Source organism: Eurypyga helias, unplaced genomic scaffold (assembly GCF_000690775.1).
Source record: "Eurypyga helias isolate BGI_N326 unplaced genomic scaffold, ASM69077v1 scaffold15474, whole genome shotgun sequence".
NCBI classification, from domain to species: Eukaryota; Metazoa; Chordata; class Aves; order Eurypygiformes; family Eurypygidae; genus Eurypyga; species Eurypyga helias.
The window spans coordinates 80,745-105,961 of record NW_010245834.1 but is presented as its reverse complement, the minus strand read 5'-3'; the positions used below and the strand labels follow the sequence as shown (position 1 = coordinate 105,961).

Sequence of the window (25,217 nt, the reverse complement as noted above, 5' to 3'; positions counted from 1 at the left end):
CCACTGCTGCCAGGCGTGTGCAGGGCTCACACAATGTGGGCTTGTTCTCCGCAGCCCCTGGGCGCTGCCGGAACCAAAATGTGATGTTTGCCACCGCGATGAGGCGTGAGAAAAGAACAGAGCCTCGCTAACCCTCTCTGAACTGAGGACAGCTCTGTCTCTTCTGTCTGAAATTAAAACCACATGGAAGCAAGCTTTTGTGGTTGTCTCCTGAAGGATTTCTATGGCTTCCTGGAGGGATGGCCATCACCCATCTCCTCGGGGCTGTGGGTGTCACACCTTACGTGGCATTTCTCTGGGGATGCCTCCCCCCAGACGGGTGTGTGGTATTTCATTAATGGCAGCCTCTTCACTAGAAGATGCCGGTTTGGTGCAGGACAAACACATCCAGGGTACCCAAAATGTCCTCTGGCTTGCTGCCCTTGAGCACAGCCACACGTGTAGCAGTTTCACGTACCTCAATGGCTGAACCTTTCTCCTGGGGAAAGGCACAGTCAGTGCTAGGAACATCAGGTGGAAGTTGTGACCAGCTAAAGCCTATTTGAATAGGATTTTATCCAACACTTTCATGGTGCTGTAGATTTGCTGTAGATATTGAAGTACTAACATCAACTTTATGTGACCATGTGTCCTCTTCCAGTCTCTTACCTTTACAACTTCAGTGCAATCCCCACATCTCCCTGTGCTTCAGAATAGCTTCACCACAGTACAAACAACAAAACCTCAATTCCTGTTGGTCTGCATTGGTTTGCTTTTGGCATCGTTTTGTTTTTAACTGTCAGTGTTAGCCAGGTAGCAAAGCCCCCTGGCCACTCACACGCAGCAGTGACAAGTTCATCTTCCTCTCCGGAATGACTTAGCCTTTGGTTCATCAACATCCTGTCCTTCTGCAGGCCCCCAGCAAGAAAGCCACTGAGAGACTTTCACACCAGGAACTGTTTCTCCTGTTTGCACTACACATGGCCAAGAGCTGCCCAACTGGGAAAGAGCATCAGGTCCCCCAGAGCTTGGTCAGGGGGTTGCTTAGTGGCCGGGATAACCGGTAGCTCCCTGGGGTGGAAAATGGAGCAGATTTGTTTCTTGGTGACCTCAATCAAGTCCCTTCTATACTTTGTGCCTCTGTTTTCCTACATGAAAAAACAGGGTCACAATCAGGATGTCCTCTGTAAATCACCCCACTGATGAAAGGGCTTGGTAAGAGGAAGTTATTAGTATTATCATACTCCTCACCCTCTCTTGCCAGTCCATTCATCTTCCCTTTCCTCCCAGTGCCTCCCAGCACTGCAGGCTTCACCCACATCAGAAGACATTACTCACAGCAGCTCAGCTGCTTGGGCACTGACATGAAAGGAGGCTACACCAGTCTGTGCTGGGTGCCTGTCCCACTCCCGCTCCAGTGCCTCGTGCTCCCTTAGGCTGGTACCAACCCCCTGAGCAGCACTGCCCCTCTATTGCCAATGATGCTGGGGTGCTGACATAACACTGTATCCCATGAAACAGGATCTCTTAGAGTAAGGGGAGTCTCCTTTGTCAGGAGAGTACTGTGAAACACCCCAAAATATCACCAGAATTCACTTACCACTGAGTCAAGGAACCTAATGCAGCACTCGAGCGCAGGTCGAGTTTCACAGAACTGCCGAAAGAGAAGCCTTCCGATCGGCTGCTTTTCACATATGCTGCAGTAATCTCTCTCTAGAGGCAATAAAGAAAAGAAGAGAAGCATGAAAATGAGAAGAGCTTCGCCTTTTGGGTTGAGTAGGAGTTTTAAGCATTTCAAGTGAGGTCAGAGCTACGACCCCAAATCAGAACTGCTGCCTTCTCTCCGCCACCACGTTTCAGATATCCAAGTACAAATATAATTAATGGCTTTAAGACTCAAACAAGAGAGGCTCAATATTTTGGCAAAAGTCCCACAAAAGCCATGCCCCTATTAGGAAAAAAAAAAAAAATCATGGTTTTCTGTGGTGGAAATATATGCACTCTGCAAAGGTACCGCTCAGAATGGCTGCGTTTGTGGGAATGTGGGGAGCAAATTATGAGTCCTTGAAATGTCAGTCATACATTAAAGGGTAGGAAAAACTGGAATTTGTGGAGACCTTCCTGGATGCTTCCTAGATATGCACTGAAGTGCCCCTAATCTCTAGAAACGCTCAACCCACTCGCTACTAAACAATTGTTGCAAACCATGGATTTTCAAAGGTTTCAAAATCTCTGCTACTTACTCGCTAAGCACTATGGAATGGATGGAGCATATGGCACCTAGCTTGTTCAGCACTCCTTTACAGAACAGTATTTCCCTTTAGCTGCCATGTTTAAATGCCATTCTCCTGGGCTGGTTCATCCAGATCCATCGCTCTCAGTAAAGCAAACGTCCTTCACCCATCACAGGGACATGGCAGAAGGGCAGGCATCATTAACTGGCATTGCACCACTACAAATGCCGAGGGCTTCGGGTATCTTTCTGGCAAGAGCAACAGATCCCTCAGCCTGTTTGCAGCAGCAGTACTTGCTCACAACACGTCATTCCTCTAGAAGCACACACATGTCAAACAACATACTGTGTTTCCTTGAGCGTTCCTCTCACCACCCTCCTCGCTGCCATATGGCACTTGCTGTTATTATGGAAACAACCAGCTTCTAAACACATAACATAGCACTGCAAACAGACATACTAAACCCACACAAGTTGTCAGTGCCGTGGTTACTTCTTTCTCAGGCCTAGAGTGGCTCCTGCAATGTCTTTTTTTCCCCTTTTGCCTTGTCCTGCGCCCTCCAGCTCCATCCACCCCAAGGAGAAGATCTATGGCCACACGGCTGCGATGGAGCTCGCCTCTGCCATAGAGGCACCCAGCTGAAGGGCTCACTCAGCACAGGTCGTGCCTGGCACCATATTCTCCAAAACCAGGACATTACTCCGGAAGGGAATATGCTGCACAAGATGTTGGACTTGCTGGGTGGCAGACAGGCAGGAGCACCCAAGGCTGCCTCTTGGAAAAGAAAGGAGGGTGCTTGCCCAGTGCTGTGCCATGTGCCAGTATGGCTGTACTGCAGGCACTGCCCCCGGAAACACCTACTGGGTGGTCACTGGAGACACGGGTTGGGGCTACATGGGCTGTGCTTTGAATTCATTATGGTCCTGCCCTGGCCCGGTCTTCCAAAGCAGCCTGGAACAACATACTAGCATTATTTAGGACAAGTTTTAAAGCCATTGTCCCGAAAGTGGGTAGATTTAGATTAGATATCAGGAAGAAATTCTTCCTGGAGAGGGTGGTGAGGCACTGGCACAGGGTGCCCAGAGAAGCTGTGGATGCCCCATCCCTGGAAGTGTTCAAGGCCAGGCTGGACGAGGCTTGGAGCAACCTGGTCTAGTGGAAGGGGTCCCTGCCCATGGCAGGGGGGGTGGAACTAGATGGGCTTTGAGGTCCCTTCCAACCCAAACCATTCTGTGATTCTATGATTTTGTGGTTGGTATTGCCAGTCCATTTTGGATGAGGATATCACTGAATGTATCCAGAAGATTGCAATGCTTTGATACCCTCTAGCAAATAAAATTGGATTGAAATCACTGTGTAAATCCTAACTTGACTTCCAGTTTATCTAACTGTCCACAGCAAGCCCGTGTCATTGCTTTGTTTGCATGAGCTGGAGCCTCCAGCGTGGAACATCACGGCACAGACACGTATGGCGAGAAGGCCAGCAGCTTGCATGGACGCTGAGCAGCCTCAGGGTGTTCTTGCAAGGGATACAAGCTTGAGCTGATTGACCAGGTAGCTTTTTTGCTGAAAAGGTAATTGCTGAAGGAATGTGCAGACACGCACAGCGCTGAGGTAAAGAAAGGAGTTAAGAAAGAGCCTGAGTGGATCAAAACAGCAACTCTCAATGTCCCAGAGGCCGGCACGAAGCCAGAGGCTGAGGAGCTCAGGTGACCTCTCCTGGGAGGTCTGGAGGTTGAACTACATCTGTCTGATGCTGCTTTCTGCTACCTTGACTAACTCTTGTGAGGGTATGAATAAACTATACACGCTGAATATCGGTAGCACACAGCCTGCCTGATGGCAGGACTCAGTCCATCCAGGAGCTCAAACCAAGAGCATGAGTCCTCACATGAAACAAGCTGCACAAAAAATGCAACTGTCTGAATTTGTAACAGAATAAACCACAAAGGAACAAATACATTAATCAGCTCGTGTGCCTTATATTTTCTCTTGTAGGGCGCTATCTGATGCATGGTGACAGCGCTTGTTGTACAAATGCAGTTAGCTTATCAAAGTTATGATATGGCGACACTCACTGTAGCAGAGGATGCTCTTCTAACAAAAGGGCTACTGATATCAGCTAAATAAGCGTGCAAATTGCACATCCAATAACTGCACTTGATAGCAAAGCAGGCAAAGAAAACAAGCAGCTCAACACTATTACATATGTGGATAAATGAAACATAAAGACATGAGCACAGACTTCCTCCTACAGTACATAACTTGGCCAACATGTGAGAAAGGTGACCCGTTCGAAATGAGGAAAAAGGAAATACCAGAAATAATCTCTGAAAAAACAAGAGCCAGAGCTGTTCCCTGGAGCCATCCACTCCTCGGTCATGTTCGCTTAAGTGCTGGATATACCAATACAGACAATAAATACATGATGCAACTGCTTTCATTCCTTGTAGGTGACACAACGTATTTTCTTAGGCCCTGATCTTGCCATTGGCCTGACTAAGTCTGCTCTCAACTAATTTTTGGGATGCATGGGCCCTGGAGCAGACCAAGAAAGAAAAACACCTCTCTTAGCTAAGGCAGAAAAAAAGAGTGCACAGTTTTATTATAGTAAGGAAAGAAGGAAAGCAGAAGTGTTTTAACAGCGTGCTGCACCCCAAAGACCTGGCTGAGTGGTGTTCACGAGCTGCTGCACGAGGGCAGGGGCTGGGGAGCCACGCGGGTACCACAGCCAGGGGCTCCCTTGGGCTGGGCCTAATCGTCGTGTCGCTCTCGGTCCGCCTGCCAGTAAAAATATCCATCCAGTTTCAAAAATTTAAAAAATAGAAAGAATGATTTCCTGAGGAAATGGAAATGTTAAACACTTGGAAGTGAAACCATATGCTTACGATGATGAAGTGTAACTAAAACAGCTCTGAGAGCGATATCTTTGGTAGTCAGATCCCCCTGCTTCAGCGCAGTCCTGTTTACCACCTGCAAAGTCACCCAAAACAGGGGTGAAAAGCTGGGTGGGTCAAAACCCTAAAAAAAGCAGTCACTTCTCACTGATATCAAACTCTTTATTTAGAAATGGTCACTGGAAAATAATGGGCACATGGAAGCAAGTTCTTCATCTTCCTAACAGAGTAACGACACAGATTAATATAGAAAAGGTAGTATATAAAATGCCATAATGAACATTCATAAGATAAATAATGTTTATTCTAAGTTCTACTGACTCATTTTTCCCTTTAAGTCACAGCTTATGTATTGAAATACTATTTTAAAGAGCACCCAGTACACAGAACATCCCTAAAGTGTTATACCTGCATACAGAAAATGCCATCACCATGCAAAGTCTATGGCCTAATTTGTTCCCTAACAGATATTCTGGTAAGGCTTTGAAAAATACCTAAATACATGCCTAGGAAAAATAGTGCTATTAGTAAAATTTCATACTGATCAAAACATGCCATAGATGCAGTGAAACACAAGAAACAAGGTAATAAAGTTGTTGCCAATAAAATCTCTGACTTCCAAGTAAGAGGGAAAAAATCTAATATTTTAATTAGATAACAGTGTCCCTGTGCCATGTGAAGAATTTTTCATCCTAATTTCCCAATTAAGTACCTAGTATTTTTTTTTTCTCCCACTCAAAATATCACTGTATTGATTTTGGAGTGAAACAGTGATCTGCAGAGAGACCAGGTCCCCCTCCACTTTCCCATTTGCAATATACCTGCAGGTTTTGACGGGTTGGTTGTGAGCTACAAAACCGGGTGCAGACTGCTGGCCAGAAAACAGTCTTTGCTGTTGCTGCTCATTCAGTGTAAACGGCAGGTGTCTAAAGGAGACCGCGACGGAAAGTTGTACTTCTGTTTCTGGGCAAGAGCCCTTGTTTTGGAGGGCTCCTGATCCAACACCTGCACCCAGCTGGTGAGGTTTCCTCCTGTAAATGTTTGGGGGTGGGGGGAATGAGCTCAGCTTAAATCTCCCTACTCAAGTCTACAAAAGCCAGGAACACCTTTTCAGTCATCACTGGTGTGGCCCATGACTGCCCTTATATACTACCTATTAAGGAGCATTTTATTTTCCTTTTTGCCACACCGGAATCCCAAGAGAAGATATTTCAAAGAAATGCGTTGGAGAATCGCCAAGAAGACATGCACCATGCTGCTGCACAGGAATAGTTGGACTTGGCCTCTGGATCTCCACCCTCCTTGGCATTAAATCAGCCTATATTACAAGTGAGCAAGATCCAAATTCAGTGTAATGCTGCTGCCTAAAAACAAACCACCAAAACCAAAAGCCAAAAAACCCCACCCAAACCAAAAAACCCCACTCTCAACACCTGGAAAACCCAAAGTGGATTTAGGAAGAATTAATCCTTCTTTTCCTGCTCATGTGCAATGACCCCAGATGAGAACTCATCTGCCCTTCCTAATTTATTTTTTCTTCAAGGTGAATCAAAATTTTTCAAACAGACATTGCTCCAAGTCTATTATCTGTCTGCTGTCCTCTTCCCCTAGTGTGAGTCCGGAATAACAGAAAGCACCCAAAACTCATGGAAGAAAGCGTTCGAATACAGGGGAACCCTCAGTCCCTCGGCCAAGCTGGACAATGGGAGCAGCAGCAGGGCCAGAAGGAGCTAGTAGGCTGTTCATAAGACTGCTGGCACACCAGAAGTAGAACTTTCTTTTTCCAAGGGGCTGAGGCGTCTCAAAGCAAATCCCACCAGCCCTGGGATGGATAGAAATTTTGGCTAGAGACGCCCCAAAACCGCATGCCTCCCTCCTCAATCAAACTTGGGCGAGATGCTGCTAAAGGAGATCCTAACCATGCCAGCCTGAGTCTAAAACCATTTCTGGGGGTTTTGCCCATCTCTGCTTTCTACATGTAAGCTCTCTTACAGAGGCACACAATGAAAAGAAGGTACTAAAAGCAAGATTAAAAATCATGCAGCGTGACTGAACTAAAGAGACTCTCCCAGCCCATCACACGGAATGCACTTGCAGCAATTTCCTTCTTTTTGTCAAGAAAAAAAGAAAAGAGCAAAGCCTTTAAAGTTTTCAGAGTTGTTCTGTGTCCAGTGAGGGTACTAATGGAAAACAAATTGCGTCTTTAAATACTGAATAACCCCATTTAGAGCTATATTAATATAAATACATTTTTCATTTAAAACCAGCAAGTCTAACACTAGCACTTATGAATGTGTCTTATAATTTACTGCTGCTCTTCTCCAGCCAGAAGTGGAATTACGACTGTCTACATATAAACTAATAAACAGTACATACTAAGCTGCCTAGTCTTTGAGGCTGATGAAAGTTGCTTCTTATCAAAGGATCCTTTGTGGATCCTTTAAAAGGATTTAAATTGCTTTGATTGCATTATTAACAGTGTCTGTGTTGCTCTTGTATTTCAGAATAATCTGGAAAGCTGGAACATTAGCTCTCGCATTCTACAAAAGACGGTTTTCCATCTCTTATAAATAGTCTTCAATACAAAAGATAATCCTTGTGTTCACAAGCAAGATCCCAAGATTGGCCATGTTAACACTTCGGCAGACCCACTTACTACCTTCTGATTTTTCGATGGCCTTTGGCACTGGAGATCTCACGGCCAGTCGGAATTCCATAAACTTTGCTGGGAAGCCATGTACTTGCAGTGAAAAACATACCAGGTTTCTTTCTTTGAGAAACTGAAAATATGGGCCCATGTCAGATGAAGAAACACGGATATTGCTGTTTGAACTGGAGAACCTGGCCAAGTACATGTACAGAAAGGTAGTGAGGGATCTCCTTTTCATGGTGACTACTTGGGAATGTTGCAGGAATGGGAGGAAGTAACAGAAGGGAAGTTTCTTGCCCTGTTTGTCTGTTTTTTTCTGGGGTTTTGGGTTTGTTTGGTTTGGGTATCTGGTGCTTTTTTTAATATATAAACCTGTTGTTGAGATGCTGAAGACTCTCCATTTGCCCTGCCTTCAGCAATGCATTTCAAAAGTGAGGCAAGACAGATGGTTAGAGAATACAAGACAGCAATAAAAATGCCTCATTTCAGTTCATTCAAAAATTCCCAGGAACTGTGGCAGTAAGTCACGTTATAAAAGCCCAACACAAGCAGCTAGGCTCCCATGGGAATTCACTTACCAGTACAACCAACATTCTGCGTCCTGCAGACCTCAGTGACATGCTGTATTTATGAAATGGGGCTAATAACACTGCCCTACCTCAAAGCAGCGTGGCCAGAATAAGTATATTAAAGCATGTGAGCCCAGAGTGCTACTGGATAGCCCTGTGGCTCTTGGCTATTTACTTGCAGTGCAAACCCCCAGAGCGGAAATTTAGTCCAAGAGAGCACAGCAGAGTCTTTTTATACATTAACCGCTATACTGCTCCATAACTTCACCTGGCACTTCACAGAGATTAAAAATGACGACGTAGCCCCTGTCTTGGAGAGTGTTTATCTTGGCAGGGCCAGAGCGGTGCAGGTGCAGGACCGAAACGCTGAAGCCAAGGGCTGTGATAAAGTTGTGCTGCTCGTGGCAAAAGCACACTCCCTCTAACAATAAATATTTCATCTGTTTTCTTTATTTCTAATGAAATATGGAAATTGTTACAACTTCTGACAGGATAATGGCTTGATAGATTCCTTACTTTAAACAGCAGCTCGTCCCGGTCTGCGGTTAAAACCAGCACGTCGTGGCTGCAGAAAGCTCTAGACCTTACACATGAAGCCCCAGGGATGAACATATTTCTTGGCCTTGGTTGGTTTCTTCCTTTTGAATTTAGGATTTTCTACAAAAAACTTGGAGACCCTCATCTATGCTGTTACAGCAAGTGTTGCTTTGGCGCTGGCTATCCAAGTTTAATTAATTAAAAATACAAATGCAATCAAGCTTACTTGAGACAATGGAATTACCCCAAACTGGTTTTAAGTCCTGCCAACTTAATTTTCTCTGCCCGTCTGCTGTCCTTTTTAAAACAAACAACATTTAATCTCCTGATCATCGAACATCTAATGTAATTATTCAGATGCAGACAGTATTTGCTTTGTATAACTTTTTCTTTCCACAGTATTAGGCCACAGGGATAAACTACACACATCACAGTGGCATTACACTGAAGGTGGAAACTCCACCTTGGAGTTGGACCAATGTGGAAAAAATGTTGGGAGAATATTGTAACAAATTTGAAGTTAAATACACTTTGGTGATATTATGGATCTTCCCATTTGCTTTTTGAAAGCAGCTGTATTGAAGCTTTGGTCATGGAATTTTATTTGAAAGTCAAATCCCACAAACAGTTGCATAAATATGTTTGCACGAGTACTTGAACCAGAACGCATATGTGGCTTTGTTGATTTTGGACAAAAATTTTGGCAGGAGAGATAACAACCCACCCACCCTTTTCGTAGCTGCAGCACGAGGATCAAACCAGATCCTGTGAGCTCATATAGTCACCACACAGAAAAACACAAGTGGGGTCCAGAACCAGGGGAGGGACCCTCAGCTGTCTCAGGGGATACATTTGGTCACCCAGCCTTGTGCCAGCAGCACAGTTAAATGGTGAGGAGTGAATGCTCTGCCCTGAGACGAGGCTATTGGCCAGCAGAAGACAAATTCTCACCCTAACAAAATCTGAGTTACTCTGCCGAGTTATTCCAGCCCTCCTCCAACACTTCGGGTATCTTCTAACATTTCTTTTTCAGGCAACTGCATCCTTTCCACGTGGGTCACTGATCAAGCCCAGACTTCAAACGCAGACCACAGATGCTGCAGGCTCAAACGTGACATAGGGGATGCAGGGAAAGATGACAAATCATTCTTACAAAGAATGAAAGTGATCTTTAAGCCTGCTGAAATGGATGGAAAGATTCCCATCGATTCCAGTGGGTCTTTGATCAAGCCTAGTCTTCCCGCCTTCGTCAGGCACAATTTAGGTGAGTAAAACACTCAGACTGTCACTCAGGCTCCACAATCAACATCAGCATGAGGGTGGAAATGCATGCACCGTGATTAACCGCCAGGAAACCTGGACTGTGAATGTGCAATGGGAATATTTTAAAATCTTTTCTTAACCAAAATTATTAGGTACCACATTCTTAAACACATCCTTTCTTTTGCATTTGGCTACCAGTTAGAATAACAGTGAATAGAAAGGGAACAAAAAGCGAAAACCAGCAGGTAGATGGACTGAGTGATAGACAGACTGACAGGTACGTTACACTTCTGCTAGTTAAAAAATTCCAATGACTAGTACTAAGCTGGTTACCATTCCCATGAATTACACTTGAAAAGCACATGCCCCCAGATCGCTGCCTTTGATGAGGTTTCCTGAGCACAGTGTCTGGACTGTTGTCTTTATGGCTGGTCACAAAGCTATTCAGAGCACGGTGGACTTCCCAACTACTTCACATTGATCACAGAAGATGCACCATCACCAAAATTTCCCAGCACTTGAATGTGGTGCTTGTTCTGCAGCCCCAGGGGAATGGCTGCCCACACCATAACCATGACCACCACCTCCACTAGAAAAGGAGTTTGTCTTTATCTTCTTAAATGACTTTCAACAATGTCTCTGCGGCAAGGCCAGAGGAATGGAAAAAATCCCCCAAATAAATATGAAAGCTCACCTCAGAAGTGCCCTGGGAAATTCAGGGAACAAACACTTGGTTGTTCTCATTTTGTTCTGCTTTGGCTCGGGATGACAGAACTAGATGATTTGTCCTCAAAGAAGGTGGCTACTGAGATTTTTTTTTTAAATTTAGGACTTTTATGTCCAGTCCTAAAGATTTTAACTGGAATACTAACTTATTTTCTGCCTAGTGCTGTTATTTAGTCTCCTGCCTGGTGATATTCTGAGTAATACATGCTGAAAGAAAATTTCAGTAAAAGTTGTAATTTGAATGTTTAAGGTTATGAAATCTACTGCGCTGTTGCTGTTGTACATAGCACAAAATAAACACCTCGATTCCAGGAAACTAAAGGAGACATCTTGTGAATCACTTTCTTAAGATGAAAAGACTTCTGCAAAACTACTCTGACTTTTAGACCAGCCTAGGTAGAACCTGAAGCAGCCATCAAGACTCAACCTCTTCCAGGTCACTGAAACGGCAGAACGCACGTAGCCACCAGCCGCTCTGCGAACCCCTATTTAAGCAGCACACATTGTGACAGGTACATAATAAAACTGTTCACGGGGATTGCTAACTCTGCATGCTATGCAACAGCCACTGCAAATTCTAAACATCTCAGCCATCTTACTAGTGATTGCTTTAACAAAATACCACTTGCTATTAGTTGTTACTTCATTGCTAAATCTACTTTTTTATCTTTCTTTCAATTTTTCACCTGATGTTTTGAAAGCCCGAAGTTCAACTATGACAAAACTCTGCCATCTTGTACTGGTAAGTTATTTTTTTAAGAGTTTGTCAATCCCAACGTTTACAAAAACGCAAAATAAGCTCAACCATCAACCTAAATAGTTAGAGACAATAATACACTAAAAAAAATTGATCCTCAGCAATTTTAAAGGGTATCACTGACCTTTGACAACACTGCTGAATTAGCACTTAACTGGATCTTTTGCCCAAGTGCAAGTGGTCTACTTGTAGTAATAGAGAGATTGACTTGGGCTTGATTTATATTCAGAAGCTGATTTGATTGCCTGCTGAATGACAGCCCCATCCGAGTGGGTGTGAGGGAGCTGAGCTGCTGAGTAAAACTGGTATGAACAGTGGAAAAGAGATTTTAAAGACATTTAGAAACTCCAGACACACTAAAAGGAACTTGTGCAAGAGAGGATTGCCAATGGAAAGTATTTTTTGCTCTTTCTTGGCAGGAGTCTGCAGTACCGAGGATCCCTTCATACCAAATAACTGAGATGGGTGTAGAGCTTGGCAGCTGGCGTCCAAACACAAGAACCACGAACATTCTCGCTCAGGTCTACCAAAAAGAAAGGCAGTTTTAGAGAGAACGTCCTCTTCATTCTTAGGAAACCTGGGTTGTCATAGGGAAACTAAGTGAGAACATTTGTAATCTTAAAGGTTATTCTAATATTTGCATTTTTTCCAGTTTATCTCTTCATTTTTTTCTGTTGTTTCCTGGTTTAGTTTCACACTGTAATATGCCTAATGCCTTATCCTTTTATGAAGTGTTTTTTACCCATAACATTTTGTTTCCTAAATTTCAACATATGACCACAAACGTTCAGCAACACAAAATAATGATGCTTAGATCTGCAAAACAAGAAGCCCAGGCTATCACCTCCAAAGCTACTGAAGAATTTCAGTGGACAGAAGACAAATTTAACAAGAACTTGGGTTACCTACCTCATTAGTGCTACAGTGTTTGGCTGCTGAAGACATATTTAGACGTTTTACTTCTCACTTGGAAGAGGATACTTCACCACGCCTTTGTACTACCCGTAAGATGTGAGGAAATACATCAATAACTGAGATTCTAATGCGTGTCTGAAGTGTGCTCTAGCACCCTTCCAGCCAAGTGCTGACCCACTCAGACATTGCTTCACTCAAGGATATCAACAGGAGATGTACACACACTACTTGGGAAAATCAGCATGAAAATACAGCACTGAAATCTAATCCTGTTATCTCATCAACCGCTTTACCAGACCGACACATGGAAAGGTATAGCACTGGTATGGTAAGAGCAGCATCACAGCCAGATGTCATTAATCATTTGAGATACCTGTTCTCAATCTATTCCACTCAAGAATGTATAGGCAGGTGGGGTGGATCAGGCTGGAGATCAGTATGGGATTATTTCCACCTGTGGGAACTCTGCAACAGCTCACGCTGCCTTTTACCGGGTGGGTGACACCACTTTCTCTCTGTGTGAAGCATCAGCTCTGTGTCCATAAACGTGAAGTGATGCTCAGAGATTAAAGTGCTCTTAAGACTCTTTTCTTGGGGAAAAGGATCATTTATGGGGCAGCCACTTAGGTTCTGGTTGCTCTTTCAATTCTACTACCAAAAAGAGTAGCCTCTTGTGCTTGTATCTTCATGCTGATCTCCAGAATGGGTAGGGTAGATGCTCTATATGGCTTTTTGGTGCTTGGATATTTAGAGCAAGCTGTCACTTCACCAGCAATATTCTGTGGCCCATTTGCATAGCTAGGCTGCTCCTCTTACTTCATTAAAGAGTGCAACAGTTGCTGGGAGGAGTTCACAAAATATGGAAGTCAAGATTGCCCTGTGAAATTATACTCTTAGAGATATGCAGATTCTGCTATGAGAGTGAGATGTGGGAACACTGAGTACAGTGAGCTAGGCTAGAAGAGAACCATCAGCTAAGGGTTAACACCTACATTCCCTGGACTGAGGTGTACTGTCTTCTGAGTCCCCAGGTGAGCCCAGGAATTGCACAGAAGACAGGGATTTCCTCTTCAGCAGACACATAAAATGTACTTCTATGAAAGGAAAAGGGGAAAAAAGGGATGGAAAAGAAGAGCCACATGGCCGATCTGAAAGGAATGCATGTTTGCAACGACACCGAAACATTAGAGACATTGTTCGAGTGCAGTTCATCCTTGCAAAAATATTATCCTCGTCGCGATGCCAAGGTCGGTGAAAGTATGGGCTACCTGCCATGGAAGTGCTGGGTATTTAGGCTAGACCTGTCATGGGGCTTATTTACTCTCTGCGCCCAATGTTTCAGACACACTCAAGCGTAGTGTTCATGTCTTGGCAGGAACTTCTCATTCATGCGTTTTCTCCTGGTCCCTTTTGAGGAGTCTTCCTCCTCCGACATTGCAGCGGTTGAAATTTCATTGCTTGCTGAGAAAACCAACACTGATTAATTTCATCCTACTTGCATGGGAGAGGTAAAGTATGCAGGTCCCTAGCCAGGGACAAGGAAATCCCTGCTGCTTACATGCCACATCCAATAAGCAGCCCATGGTTGAGGCCATTGGACTTCAACAGTCTTCATTCCACCACAGGAAAGAGGCAATTAACCGCAGCGGCATGGGAAGCAAACAGGAAGTAATGCAACACATTCGCTTTTGATTACAGAATTTTTTTTTTTATAAGACATAATATTCCACAAGGAAGAATTCAGCTGTAGTGTTACATTGACACACCCCAATTATTAAAGGAACGTGATTGAGGTTGCAAAGTTGAGCCTCAAAACGCAGGAAAAGCCTGAATTACTGTTGCCCGCGTAGCCTGAGTGCCACTCCTCACCGTGCCTGCGTTCTGGTAGTCTTTAATTACATCACTGAAAACTGTTGTTCCCACAGGACCTTCGCCTCATTCAATGCACAGAACGGACAGTGCTTACTTAATGAGCAGCTATTCAGCATTTTGTTTTCTCCCCTGGTTCAGTGTGTGGCCCTAGACTTTATTTACTGCACCCCGGTCAGGCCTGCTCTGAAGACAGAGTGATTCATTTCCCCGTGGACTTTTCTGTGGCATTCGCTGTTGAATACTTCACACGTATTCATGGATCTATTTTCACGCCACCTCTGGGAGACCAAAAGGATGTCATTAGTCCAATTTTACAGATGGGGAACTTAAACATAAAAAGTTTATGGTAAAAAGTATCCACTGATGGGTGCAACTTGACGTTCCATGTACTTAACTTTACATGCTTTCCTCTCTGTTCACAACTAATCTTCCATTTGCTTCAGTTGCAGATGTTACTACTGAGACCCCAAAATCCCAAGGCAGCTACTCAGAAAATGAAAAATGCCCAATTAGAGGCCAGCTGTGAAAAGCTTGTTTCAAGTGACTGGCTTGTCAACACGTAAGACCTAGTTTGAGCAGAGTGTATCCCTGCCCAGCTCCCTAGTGTTTGGCCATGAGACAATTCAACTGCCTTGGCTGTGACACAACTTCCTTTGATGCTGCAAATCCCTATTTAAATGTATCACACACCTTTTACTTCATGCAAAAATGAGTTGGTTATTCTATCTTCCTTTAACAGACGGCACAGTTTCACCCCCAGACTAACTCAGTCTTTTTGAACTGACTGCATTAGGGCTCCTGGGAAAGAAAATGAAGCACATGACATATACACAGATCCGAATCTAAGCTGCATAGGCAGCCTTAATTAAAAATCCATGTTAGGTGCTCATCGTTTTAACATGTATTTTTGAATGTTTAATTTCCTAGGCTTTTAAGGAACTGGAAAACAGGAGGAAAAAAAAGAGTGCTGCGGACTAACAGAGGAGCCGTTGCTCATTAAAAAGAGCTCACACAAAGAGCTGGGAACTTTCGACTTGCCAACTGGAAGAATGTTCTTTCATCACAGCTTTTCCTGAGCTCCTTCCTAAGTTTGAAACAGAAACTCCATCGTGTTGACACCAATACTGATAGCCATACCAGCAGAGCTGAAACAGGGATGTCACTGTATCCGCTTGTGCTGCTGGGAGCTGGGAAAGGGGCTGTAAATTGTATTAGTTGATCATCCTCAGCTCTAGTGTCTTTGTGGACCATGGTTCCCCATTTTTTAACTTTCACCTTCCCTCCCTAACTTCTCACCAGCATTCCCAGTAGCACTGCTTCTCCATTCCAATTCCCTTAAGATGAAAAGCTCCCTCCACTTTCTTTGTAGATAATGGGTCCCAAATCCTCGCCCCGGCTCTGATCCTACACTGTCAAGACAGTAGGCAGCAGTACAAGTGGGATATGAATTTACTGCACACCGGCAGCTCTGCAACAGCTCTCAAACGGGACATCCTTCGGGAGACACCTGCTAAGTCTCTGCATCTCAGCCTGAAGTGGCTATTTCTTTCACTGGAGGGAAAAGCATTCCAAGACCCTCAGGATGGGATCCTTCCATGAAACGCACCCTCGATGGCCTCTTTCTTTCCTTTTGGACGAAGAGGATGAATAGATAGATGAGTTGCAGCAAAATACAGTTAACCTTTGTGAACTCCCTCAGCAACAGGCAATGTAACTAAACTCATCTGAAAGTGGAATAAACTATCCGCACTTAGCCTGAATATTTAAGGGAATGGCTATAGTGATGTTAATTCACCTGGCTCATTCCCCCAGTGGACTGATGTTGGTTGTCTTTCCGACTATCCCGGTTCCCACTTTCCGCCTGTTGCTTTTAATTAAAAAAAAAAAAAAAAAAAAGGCACAGAAAACATCCAGCATGGAAAATTTCAGTCTACATAACTCTAGCAAAATCTTAATCTTATAATGTGCAATATTAGGCAACCTTAATAATGGACGGTGCTACCCAGCCCCCTAGTAACAGCAATCCTTACTCAGAAGGTTTGGCTTTATTACTTGTGATGTGTTACAGGGGCAGTTGTGTCCTGCCTGCTGATGTTTTAGGACCTTGACCTGTGAGTATTCTCCCTGCATTCCGAAGGCTTGACTGGAAAATTCAAAGAGGATGCTATCTTTGAGGGTTACATGGGAATCAAAACACAAGCAGCTTCTTTCCAGAGACTGGTTTTTAGCCTATATTGATGAACATAAAACAGCAGAATATGAGGAAAAAGAAGAGAGACTTCATAAGATTTTTGCAATGCTTTGTATAATTTTATGATCTCTAATAATTAAGCATCCCTATCTGCTTATCAGGGATTAATATTACCTTCTTTTCCTTGAGCTCCATTTCGTTCTTACATTATGCACATTCCACATGAGCGCTCTCTTCTCTCAATATTTCTGGCACAAACATGAGCCTCTTTGGTAAGGACTCACAAGGTTATGAATGTCTGGACAGCCTGAGTAATGAAAGGCCATTTGGGGCCGAACCATTGACCACAGCTTTAACTTGCCAGGAAGGATAAAACATAAAATGTAAATTAGGTACTAATAACCCATTTTCCTTCTAAATCCTTGGTAAGATATGCAGCATGAAGTACAGATTATGTTTTGAGAGAGATTTTGGAATAATTTGCAGTTAAAAATAATGTATGGGACCTTGTGTTGTGGCCTCAGAAGAGACTGAATTGTGAGTTGTTACTGCTGCCCTTGAACCCACTTCAGTCAATGGAAAGTTTCATTGGCACCTGGATTTGTTGCTTTGGGTAGCTGCCTAGCTACCAGCAAAACCAAAGAGGAATGTGCAGTCCAGCAAGCAAGACATGCATGGAAAAGTACATTTCTCCCAGCATGTTTTGCAATCTCCATGCTATTCCCTCCCCATCTTCCTTTCCACTGATCTCATCTGTGGAGATGAAGTCAAGAAGAAAATGTAGGAAGTAGCACTTGCAGGGCAAGATCATTTTACTGCCTGTTGCATGAGCAACATCAGCCTTAACACAGCTTTGAACCTCTTAATGGGGCTGTCCCCCCATGAAGAACAGACCTTCAGCTCTCCTGATTGTCAGTCAAGGGATCCAAAGGCAACTTCAGGCCGTTTGGGTGTGTTTAAATTCACACAAGGAATTTGGTGTTAAAGCTATGGTGTTGCACTCTGCTAGGAATAGCATGCACTAAACTGCTGGGAAAGAGGGTTACGTGCTATGCAAGTTACAGCCCAGTATTTCTGTTGTGTTGTTTGCAGGACACACACAAGGACGCGTTCTTCGTGTGTGAACTCCAGCTTCCAATTACATTATGTAAGAAGGCTTGAACCTACAGATCCCCTCTTAGAAACTATTGTTCTTGTTCTGTTCGCTGCAACCCAACTAGAAGGAAATGACGAGGCTTCCTTTCCTCTGCTGGGCCCAGGACTATCTAAAAATAGTACCTGTGGAAGCAGCTTCTTGAATTAATTATGTTCCAGGTAAAAATAAACCTGAAATATAAAACAGCACGCCCACGTACTTGGCCTTAATGAGATCTATAACTGCTTCTCCACCCCATGGCACGCATCCCTTTTACGTGAAACCCAGGATCCTATCACCCTTCAGTAGGTCAGTATGCCTGACGTGGCCGATTCACGCCACCGTTCTACAGCTCAGTAAGTCCTACCATTCTTTACACCTAGAAAATAAGATAATTCAATTGATAATTTTAAAAATTAAATAAATGCCTGGTTTTGGCCTGCAAAGGGAGAAGAATGTTAGCAAAGAAATTCTGTGGTGGAAGAACTCTCTAATTCATCAACGTATGGTTTGAGTTCTCTTTCAGCCTTAATTGGGAAACTCCAGTGGGAACACTCCCGCACTCCTACATATGTATTTTAATATGGAAAGTAGCGTGAGCAGTGGGTAAAGCATACTGGGTACCCCACAGCCTCTTTACAAGGGGGAGTCAGTGGCTACTTCGCTGATATGAGACTTAAAGAGTACAAGTAGACCACTGCTCCGTCCTTGCAGAATTGCTCTTGCTGGAACTGAGAGATCTGCCTGACAAATCTCCCAGAGGAGCAGAGCAGGGAAAACAAAGTCTAGCCTCCTCATTCACTCCTCCTGTTATTAATTTGTAACTTTATTACTAATAAGGATTATTTTACTGTGCTAATGCCCAATCATGGCAGAGCACCCAGATCATATGAGGGGGAGCATGGTGCTAGGCACTAAATAAACACAGAAAACCAAGACAGTCCTGCCCCGGTGAGTGGAAAGGTTTAGAGAATATGAATAAATATTCATTGCTTTTGGATGTCTGTAAAATCCACCTTCCAAATTTTCTCAAGTTCTCAAAAAATAGTAGGTTTTCTCAAAAAATAGTAGGTTTTTTGTTACTATTGACGTAGCAAAAAAGAATCACGATTTATTCGGGTAAAGGAGGAGGCTCCATAAAAACACACGCTCTGGCAAAACAGAACCAGACTAAACAAGCCTCCTGCAGAACTGTGATTTGAGAAACTGCACTGATTTAAAAGATACGGTTTTTATCCTTCACCCATTACGTGGACCCATGGTACAGCAACATGCTGGAGATACATCATGTGATAATTCAGGGACACTAATGCTGTAGAAAAATCAATGATACTGCAAGAGTAAGCAAATAAACCTTGAGATTACGAAGAAAAAAGAGGGAAAAAAATCCACAAGGTCTGGTCTGGTGCACGCTATCATTATTAACATGAATCTTGAACTCATGGTCCTCAGAGAGGAGCTAATGTGCCTCCCCATAAAGCAGCTCTTTGGGGCATATTCATTAGTAGCAAAGGACAAGCTCCACAGTTGCTCTCATATAATGATCCGACAATCACAATGGCATTTAAGTGAGCAGAATATAAACACCCAGGCTGGAATTTAGCCAGGACACTACATTTAACATCCTACTCCTAACAAGAAATGCCATATAGGCTGCAGTGGCCAAGCAGAGCAGACACAAGCTAATTGAAAGATCTCATCTGATAGTCCCACACATGGCAAACCACATAGACCAGAATTTCAGTCCTGGGCATCACTAAGCATTGAGTTGGCCCTGGCTGCAACTGCCAGATGTGGTACAGCACTTGGAGAACATTTGTTGTGGATGAAGGTAAGCATATTTTGCCTTGGAGGGTCCCAGGTATGTCCCACAGGAATAAAAAAAGCCTGCAAAAGGCCTCTCTTCCTCCCTGTTCTGTTGGCCAGCTTCCCTTGTGTGTACCATCGTGCTCTCAAATGAACTCGCTCATAATGTGACGACAACCTCCCCATTTTTTGGATGCCAGGCTTTAAATGAAAGGAAATTAGGGTGTTTGGAAGGTTGTTACCTTCTCCTCTGCCAAAGACCAGGAGAATTTTCTTTCCTTTTTTTTTTTTTTCAGGAACGGCCAAACCACTTTTGAATCACACAGTCAGCATGGTGAGTATGGCTGCCTTGCCTTAAAACAAAACTAAACACATTTACTGCACATTTAGTCAATTTCATCATTATCTAGTCTTTTTTCCTTTTTCTACCCACCCTTTTTTCTGCTGTCTTTCTATGCTATCGCTTTACATGCTCAGTCCACACTATTTCTGGTCTTGTCTATATATCTGCCTCTCTCTTTACTTTTCTTGTATACTACTCTATCCTCCTCTCTTCTAATCTAATCCAATCCAATCCAACCTATTCTCTTTCTTTCTCTGCTCATATTTCCTTTATATATTTCGTGTTCAAATAGGAATACAGGTTGGCTCCTTCCAACCTCAGAGTTGTGATACTAGTGTACCTTATGGCAATTCAACAACCAACAGGGAGATTATACAACCTTTAAGAAGATAAAAATCAAATGCCAGGCTCATCATGGCATTTACTTCAATTTTGTTGGTCTAACTCCATTGAATTCAACAGAGTTGCAAAGACTGCAAAAACGTAATAACCAAACAGGTTTTGGGGCTTTCGCTTATTCTGCGTGACCTCTGCTGTTCCAGACAGGACCCCACAGGCATCTGCAAACCAGCGTAGGCATGCCTTGTGTGTGCCTGTTTTTACTCACACCATGATATTCCCATCGTGTTCTATCTATAAACTCACAGGGACTAGCCAAACTGTTTATTTTCCATTGATAACCGTTGAAGGTCTCTAACAAGAATTCTATTGCTGTTCTGAACGTCACTATCTGAAATGAGCTGTAAATCTCTCGTGCTGCTTAAGCTCAAGGAAGTTCACTGATCTTGAAGTTTGGTATCTAGACAACAAATCTTCCTTAAATAGCCCATCCACAGATATAAGCTAAACAGAAATGAAGGAGAGTTGAAAAACCTTGCAGAAATGACTTCAAGACATTCTGCAGGCGAGGTCAGTGACTCTGCCATATCACTGACTTATTTAATACTCTTAATTCTCAGGAGAATACTAAAATATTAATAATTGCAATCATAGTGAAGCATTTAGTAAAAAAAGTCCTTTAAAGAGTCCTTCTGTCTGCCATAGCCCATAGCAATCCTTGCAGCCAAACAGATGTAGCTATGTATTGTACAAGGGAATGTTCAATTTATCAGTGAACTTGGAACGGAAAATATTAAGAGCATCTGGAGACACTATTCCACATCTGCTGAGGTTAGACTGTGGAATTGTATCTAATAGAGAAACTCGTAAGAAATATATAATTTTCTTGTAAGTATTAGCAATCTACATTAAAATCTACTATTAAAAATGTGTAGGCTATATAATTAATTTGTTACTCTTGAGAGTAACACACAATTTAGACTGTTACTTCTGAAAGGCTTGCCAAGGCCCTCCAAAGTCAGTAAATCCAGTCCCCAGTTATTTCAGGCCACCATTATCAGAAGACACCTTAGAAGGAGAATTAAAAATGGAACTAAATACTCTTGGTATGCTTCTCTGTCAGACATGATGACATCAAACAGCACTTACCATAGGTACACTACTTATAAGGCTTAAATAACAACAGAACAGGCAGTGAGATTCTGTGAAGATGGAAGAAATTTGCAATATTCATTATGATCAATGCCTTGGAAAAACAAAATATCTGAATCATGGAGTAAGAATTGAAGGCACCAAAGGGTGTCAAACCTATGTATCCAACACTCTTAATGTCAAAGGACTGGTCCTTGGAGAAAAGAAGACAAATTGTCATATCCTGAATTTAATTATTTTATGGTGCTTGTTCCTGCAATGATGCATTGGTTTTACAGTGGGGTGCAGGAAGCAAAAACCAGCTGAAGTGTTATCAACACTCTAACTGCAACAGTCCAATGCTGTGAAGACAGTAGACTTTCCATCAGCACTGCCAGGATCTGCACAGCTGTGAACACGGCTCTGCTTCTGGCAAATTCCTGCATTCTGAGGACCTCAGAGGAAGCATGGAAGCTGCAATCCAACAGGATAAGATTGGGCAATTCTCATTACTGCACGATAGGGAATAAAGTCACGAGGGGAACTTCTCCAACTGCCAATTGCCCAACAGCAACCTCATTTAGGATATAGGAGGGAGGCTAAACTATGTCACAGGCCTTTCCTTGACTTATTTTCCCAGAATCAAATTACACTGTTCAATGACAATAGCTTGTGCAAATAGAGGCAGCAAGTCAGCAAAGATATAACAGAAGGAAGACATATAATTTCCAGCACAATTAAGAAAACTGGTGCTGGTTACTCATCAATCAAGACTGATTAGGTCAGTAAGGGTAGCAAGACCTGTCTCTAGCATGCTTTTGTCTCTCACAAATGGTATTTCCACTGAACAGACCCAAGAGAGCATTCACTTTGCCTTGGGTTCCTGTGCTGATAGTCTGATTTCACCCATTCTGTCACCCGGTCCTACCGTTGGCACAGCCTCACTGAAGGTATTATCATAATCACATTTCTGTATTCAGATAATTCCCCTCTGCATCCATCATTGTGAAGAGTTTTACACATATTCCAAGATGTTCATACAAAGTTCACTGGGAACAGTGATACTGTGTAGTTCTCCACATCAGACAATTCATCTAACGTAAATTCTCTTTTTTCACAATTCAACATTCTGGTGTGACATTTTAACTTGTGATCTATCTCTGTGTTCTGCCTTCTAACCAGATTTTCCTGTATTCTTCCCTCCAGACTTCCCATAATTTTCTGACTGAACAACTGAAATGACCTGAAACAGAGCATGTCTTTCAGACTGCACTTGGAGGGACCCAAAGTCTTCTCAAAGGTCAGCTTTAAAATTCACATGTAGCTATCCATATTTCAGTTGGAATATATTTGGGTTCCTCAAATCAAGTAAAGATAAGAAACCACTGAAAAAGAAACTCTGTGTTTGTTACTGCCCACAGTTAAGACGAGACCACTTTTAGTTTCTTGTGTCCAGTATCACTCGATAGGTGCACAGGTCTACATCAGTCCAGCTGTCTCAAAAGCATTGCCTTCATTTTTGGATCACACAATTCTCAGTGTCTGTGAGTAGTTGGCAGCTGAGTTCTGGGTAAGAGTGGCAGTTTCAAAGAGCTACAGTAGGTTATTAATAACAAGAAATGTCAGAAATGAAGCCACAAAATACCCTATCTCTAAAAATTAATAGGGGCATAAGTTACACTCGCTGCATGTTAGAGACCAGGAGGTCCAAGTAAGATCTACTTTGCAGCACTCCATTTCAGCTGAACAGATCAACACCATGAAACGACAAGTATGCTTTTGAGAGAGCAAATGCCTACGAGGTGTCCCAGCTGCAACAGGCAACAGCATGAAACACCATGGCATGTTCATCTTCAGTTTGGGTGAGGCCCTGTTACAGCGACAGAAGCTGCAGAGCAATGCAAGCACCGACTCTCCAACCCTAAGGACTTCATTCCTAGCTCTCTTTCATGTTCAGAGCTTTGATGGGAGAGAAGGTTCAGCATATGTGGTCAGTACCATCTATGCTGTAGGGCAACTGAGTGACAGGCCAATCCAATATGATATCTGGACATAACTGGAGCTTATAAAACTGGGGTGAGAAAGAAAACTGGTTGACTTAAGCAGCATGAAAAAGCCAGCATTTCTGAGAGGCCAAAAGGAAGGAGGCTGTTTTGTCACTCAGATTCAGGGCTGGGTTGGATTTGCCAAGCGGTTTTCTCCTTATGACTGATGAGAAAACTGTGGGCTGGATATTTGAATATGGACCTCTCTACGGTGATTCACGCCTCTGCTGGCTTCCCGCATGCTGTCTCCCCTTTCAAATGACCGAGAGCAGCACGATGCTTTTCAACGGATTTTTCTTCCCGGGTGCCCTGTTCGAGACATGTGCTGCACAGGGTCCCCGTGACCGTCATTAACTAGCAGCTGAGTTGCAGCTCGAGTGGAAAACACCGAGCCATAACAGCCTAAATACCAGACATCTGCTGTCTCCGTTCCCCAGGCCATGTCACTTGCAATCACTTGAAGAGCTCAGTATCATCTCAGTAGTGCGGGCTGGAGAGAAGCCCAAGCTGCAGACACTCCTGGTGAAAGGGTTGTCTCCTCTGGAATGCACTTCCCCACTCCAGCTCTAGGGCCTGGATTTCATGACCTCCAGGTCATCCTGTAGGGTCCATCTGCTTTCCCAGGGTCCGAAGGGGGAGGAGAAATTTGGGAAATTATAAGGCTACTATAGGAAATGCTTAGTCGTAGCAGAGAGGAAGGGGTTGTGCCTTGAGACATTGACTCAATGGGTAGAAATTGTACTGATACTGAGTAAATCTGCCCAGAAGGCAGAATGGGGAACTGTTACTGAGTTGAAGAAACTAACACTTACTGACTTTGTGGGACAGAAGATAGAAGATTTTTATAACCTGATAAGTAAAACTGTTCCAATTAAGGTTTTCAAGTCTCTAAATAAAAAAAAAGAACTATAAGGAAACGTAGATCTTAAAAGTTGTAAAACTGAGGGGGGGAGAAGTATTCCATTAAGGGTTTGTTCCAAGAGCCCACTTAAAATATTTAACACTGATCCCTTTGCCTTGTAGCTCCTTAAAAGAAATCGCCTCTTACATCATGTCATTCAAAATGAATTATGCTTTCAATGTTCCTTGTTTCCTGTTATATTCATATTAAACTGTTAACACTGCATGCAGAAAAGAATCCAGCAAAAGCAGCTCATCTTGCTGTATGCTGGGAATGGTTTTCTTCAGATGGCTTTAATGCCGAAGACAAAGGTCAGCAATTTACCCCAAACAAAGCACTGGAATTTAATCTTTCTTCTGCTTGTGAGCAGCATGCTTCCATGGCCTTCACAGCATTCTTCAATTACATTCCTACTGGAAAGTAGGGCTTTAAAAAACCTCTATAAAGGCTGTTCAGTTTTTCCCCTGAGAGACTTGAAGCTGTGAATACTGTATTAGGGAGCTGCCAAGTTATCTGCAGAGGTCCTCTGCTGTTTTACCTCTTCCAGAGACGCTTGTTTAATTAACGCATTCCACAAGCTGTAGGACTCCTCGCAGCTGAGGGTTTCTTCTGCTTCAACACATGCTGGAGGATGAGGGCATGGACAGCTCGTGTCAAATCTTGCAGCCCCCTGACCAACTTTGCCTTGCTCACACACCACAAGCCTGGAAACGCACCTCAGACAAAATGTGGAACCAACGGACTGCGCTTTGAAATCGGGTAGGAAGGGGAAGACAGCTGGAAATGCACATTATTTCAAACGCCGTAGGATGAGAAACAGATGCTGGCATGGCATTTGTGGAGTTGCAAGTTACACAGCTTATGCTGGCAGTTGGCAAGCTAAACTGGTATCAAACCCACACAACTGGCGTGCAGGCTGGCAGAGCC

The 25,217-nt window shown here is 43.4% G+C and overlaps 1 protein-coding gene across 1 annotated transcript in view; it reads right to left on the bottom strand.

Moving 5' to 3' along the window:
• GRK5 (G protein-coupled receptor kinase 5) overlaps positions 1 to 25,217 on the bottom strand; it is a gene marked incomplete at both ends in the record, with an annotated part of 77,449 nt that overhangs the window by 39,979 nt on the left and 12,253 nt on the right. Inside the window, one exon of the mRNA XM_010150210.1 lies at positions 1,580 to 1,692. Within this exon, the coding sequence (XP_010148512.1) occupies positions 1,580 to 1,692 (113 nt within the window). The remainder of the gene's footprint in view (positions 1 to 1,579; positions 1,693 to 25,217) is intronic.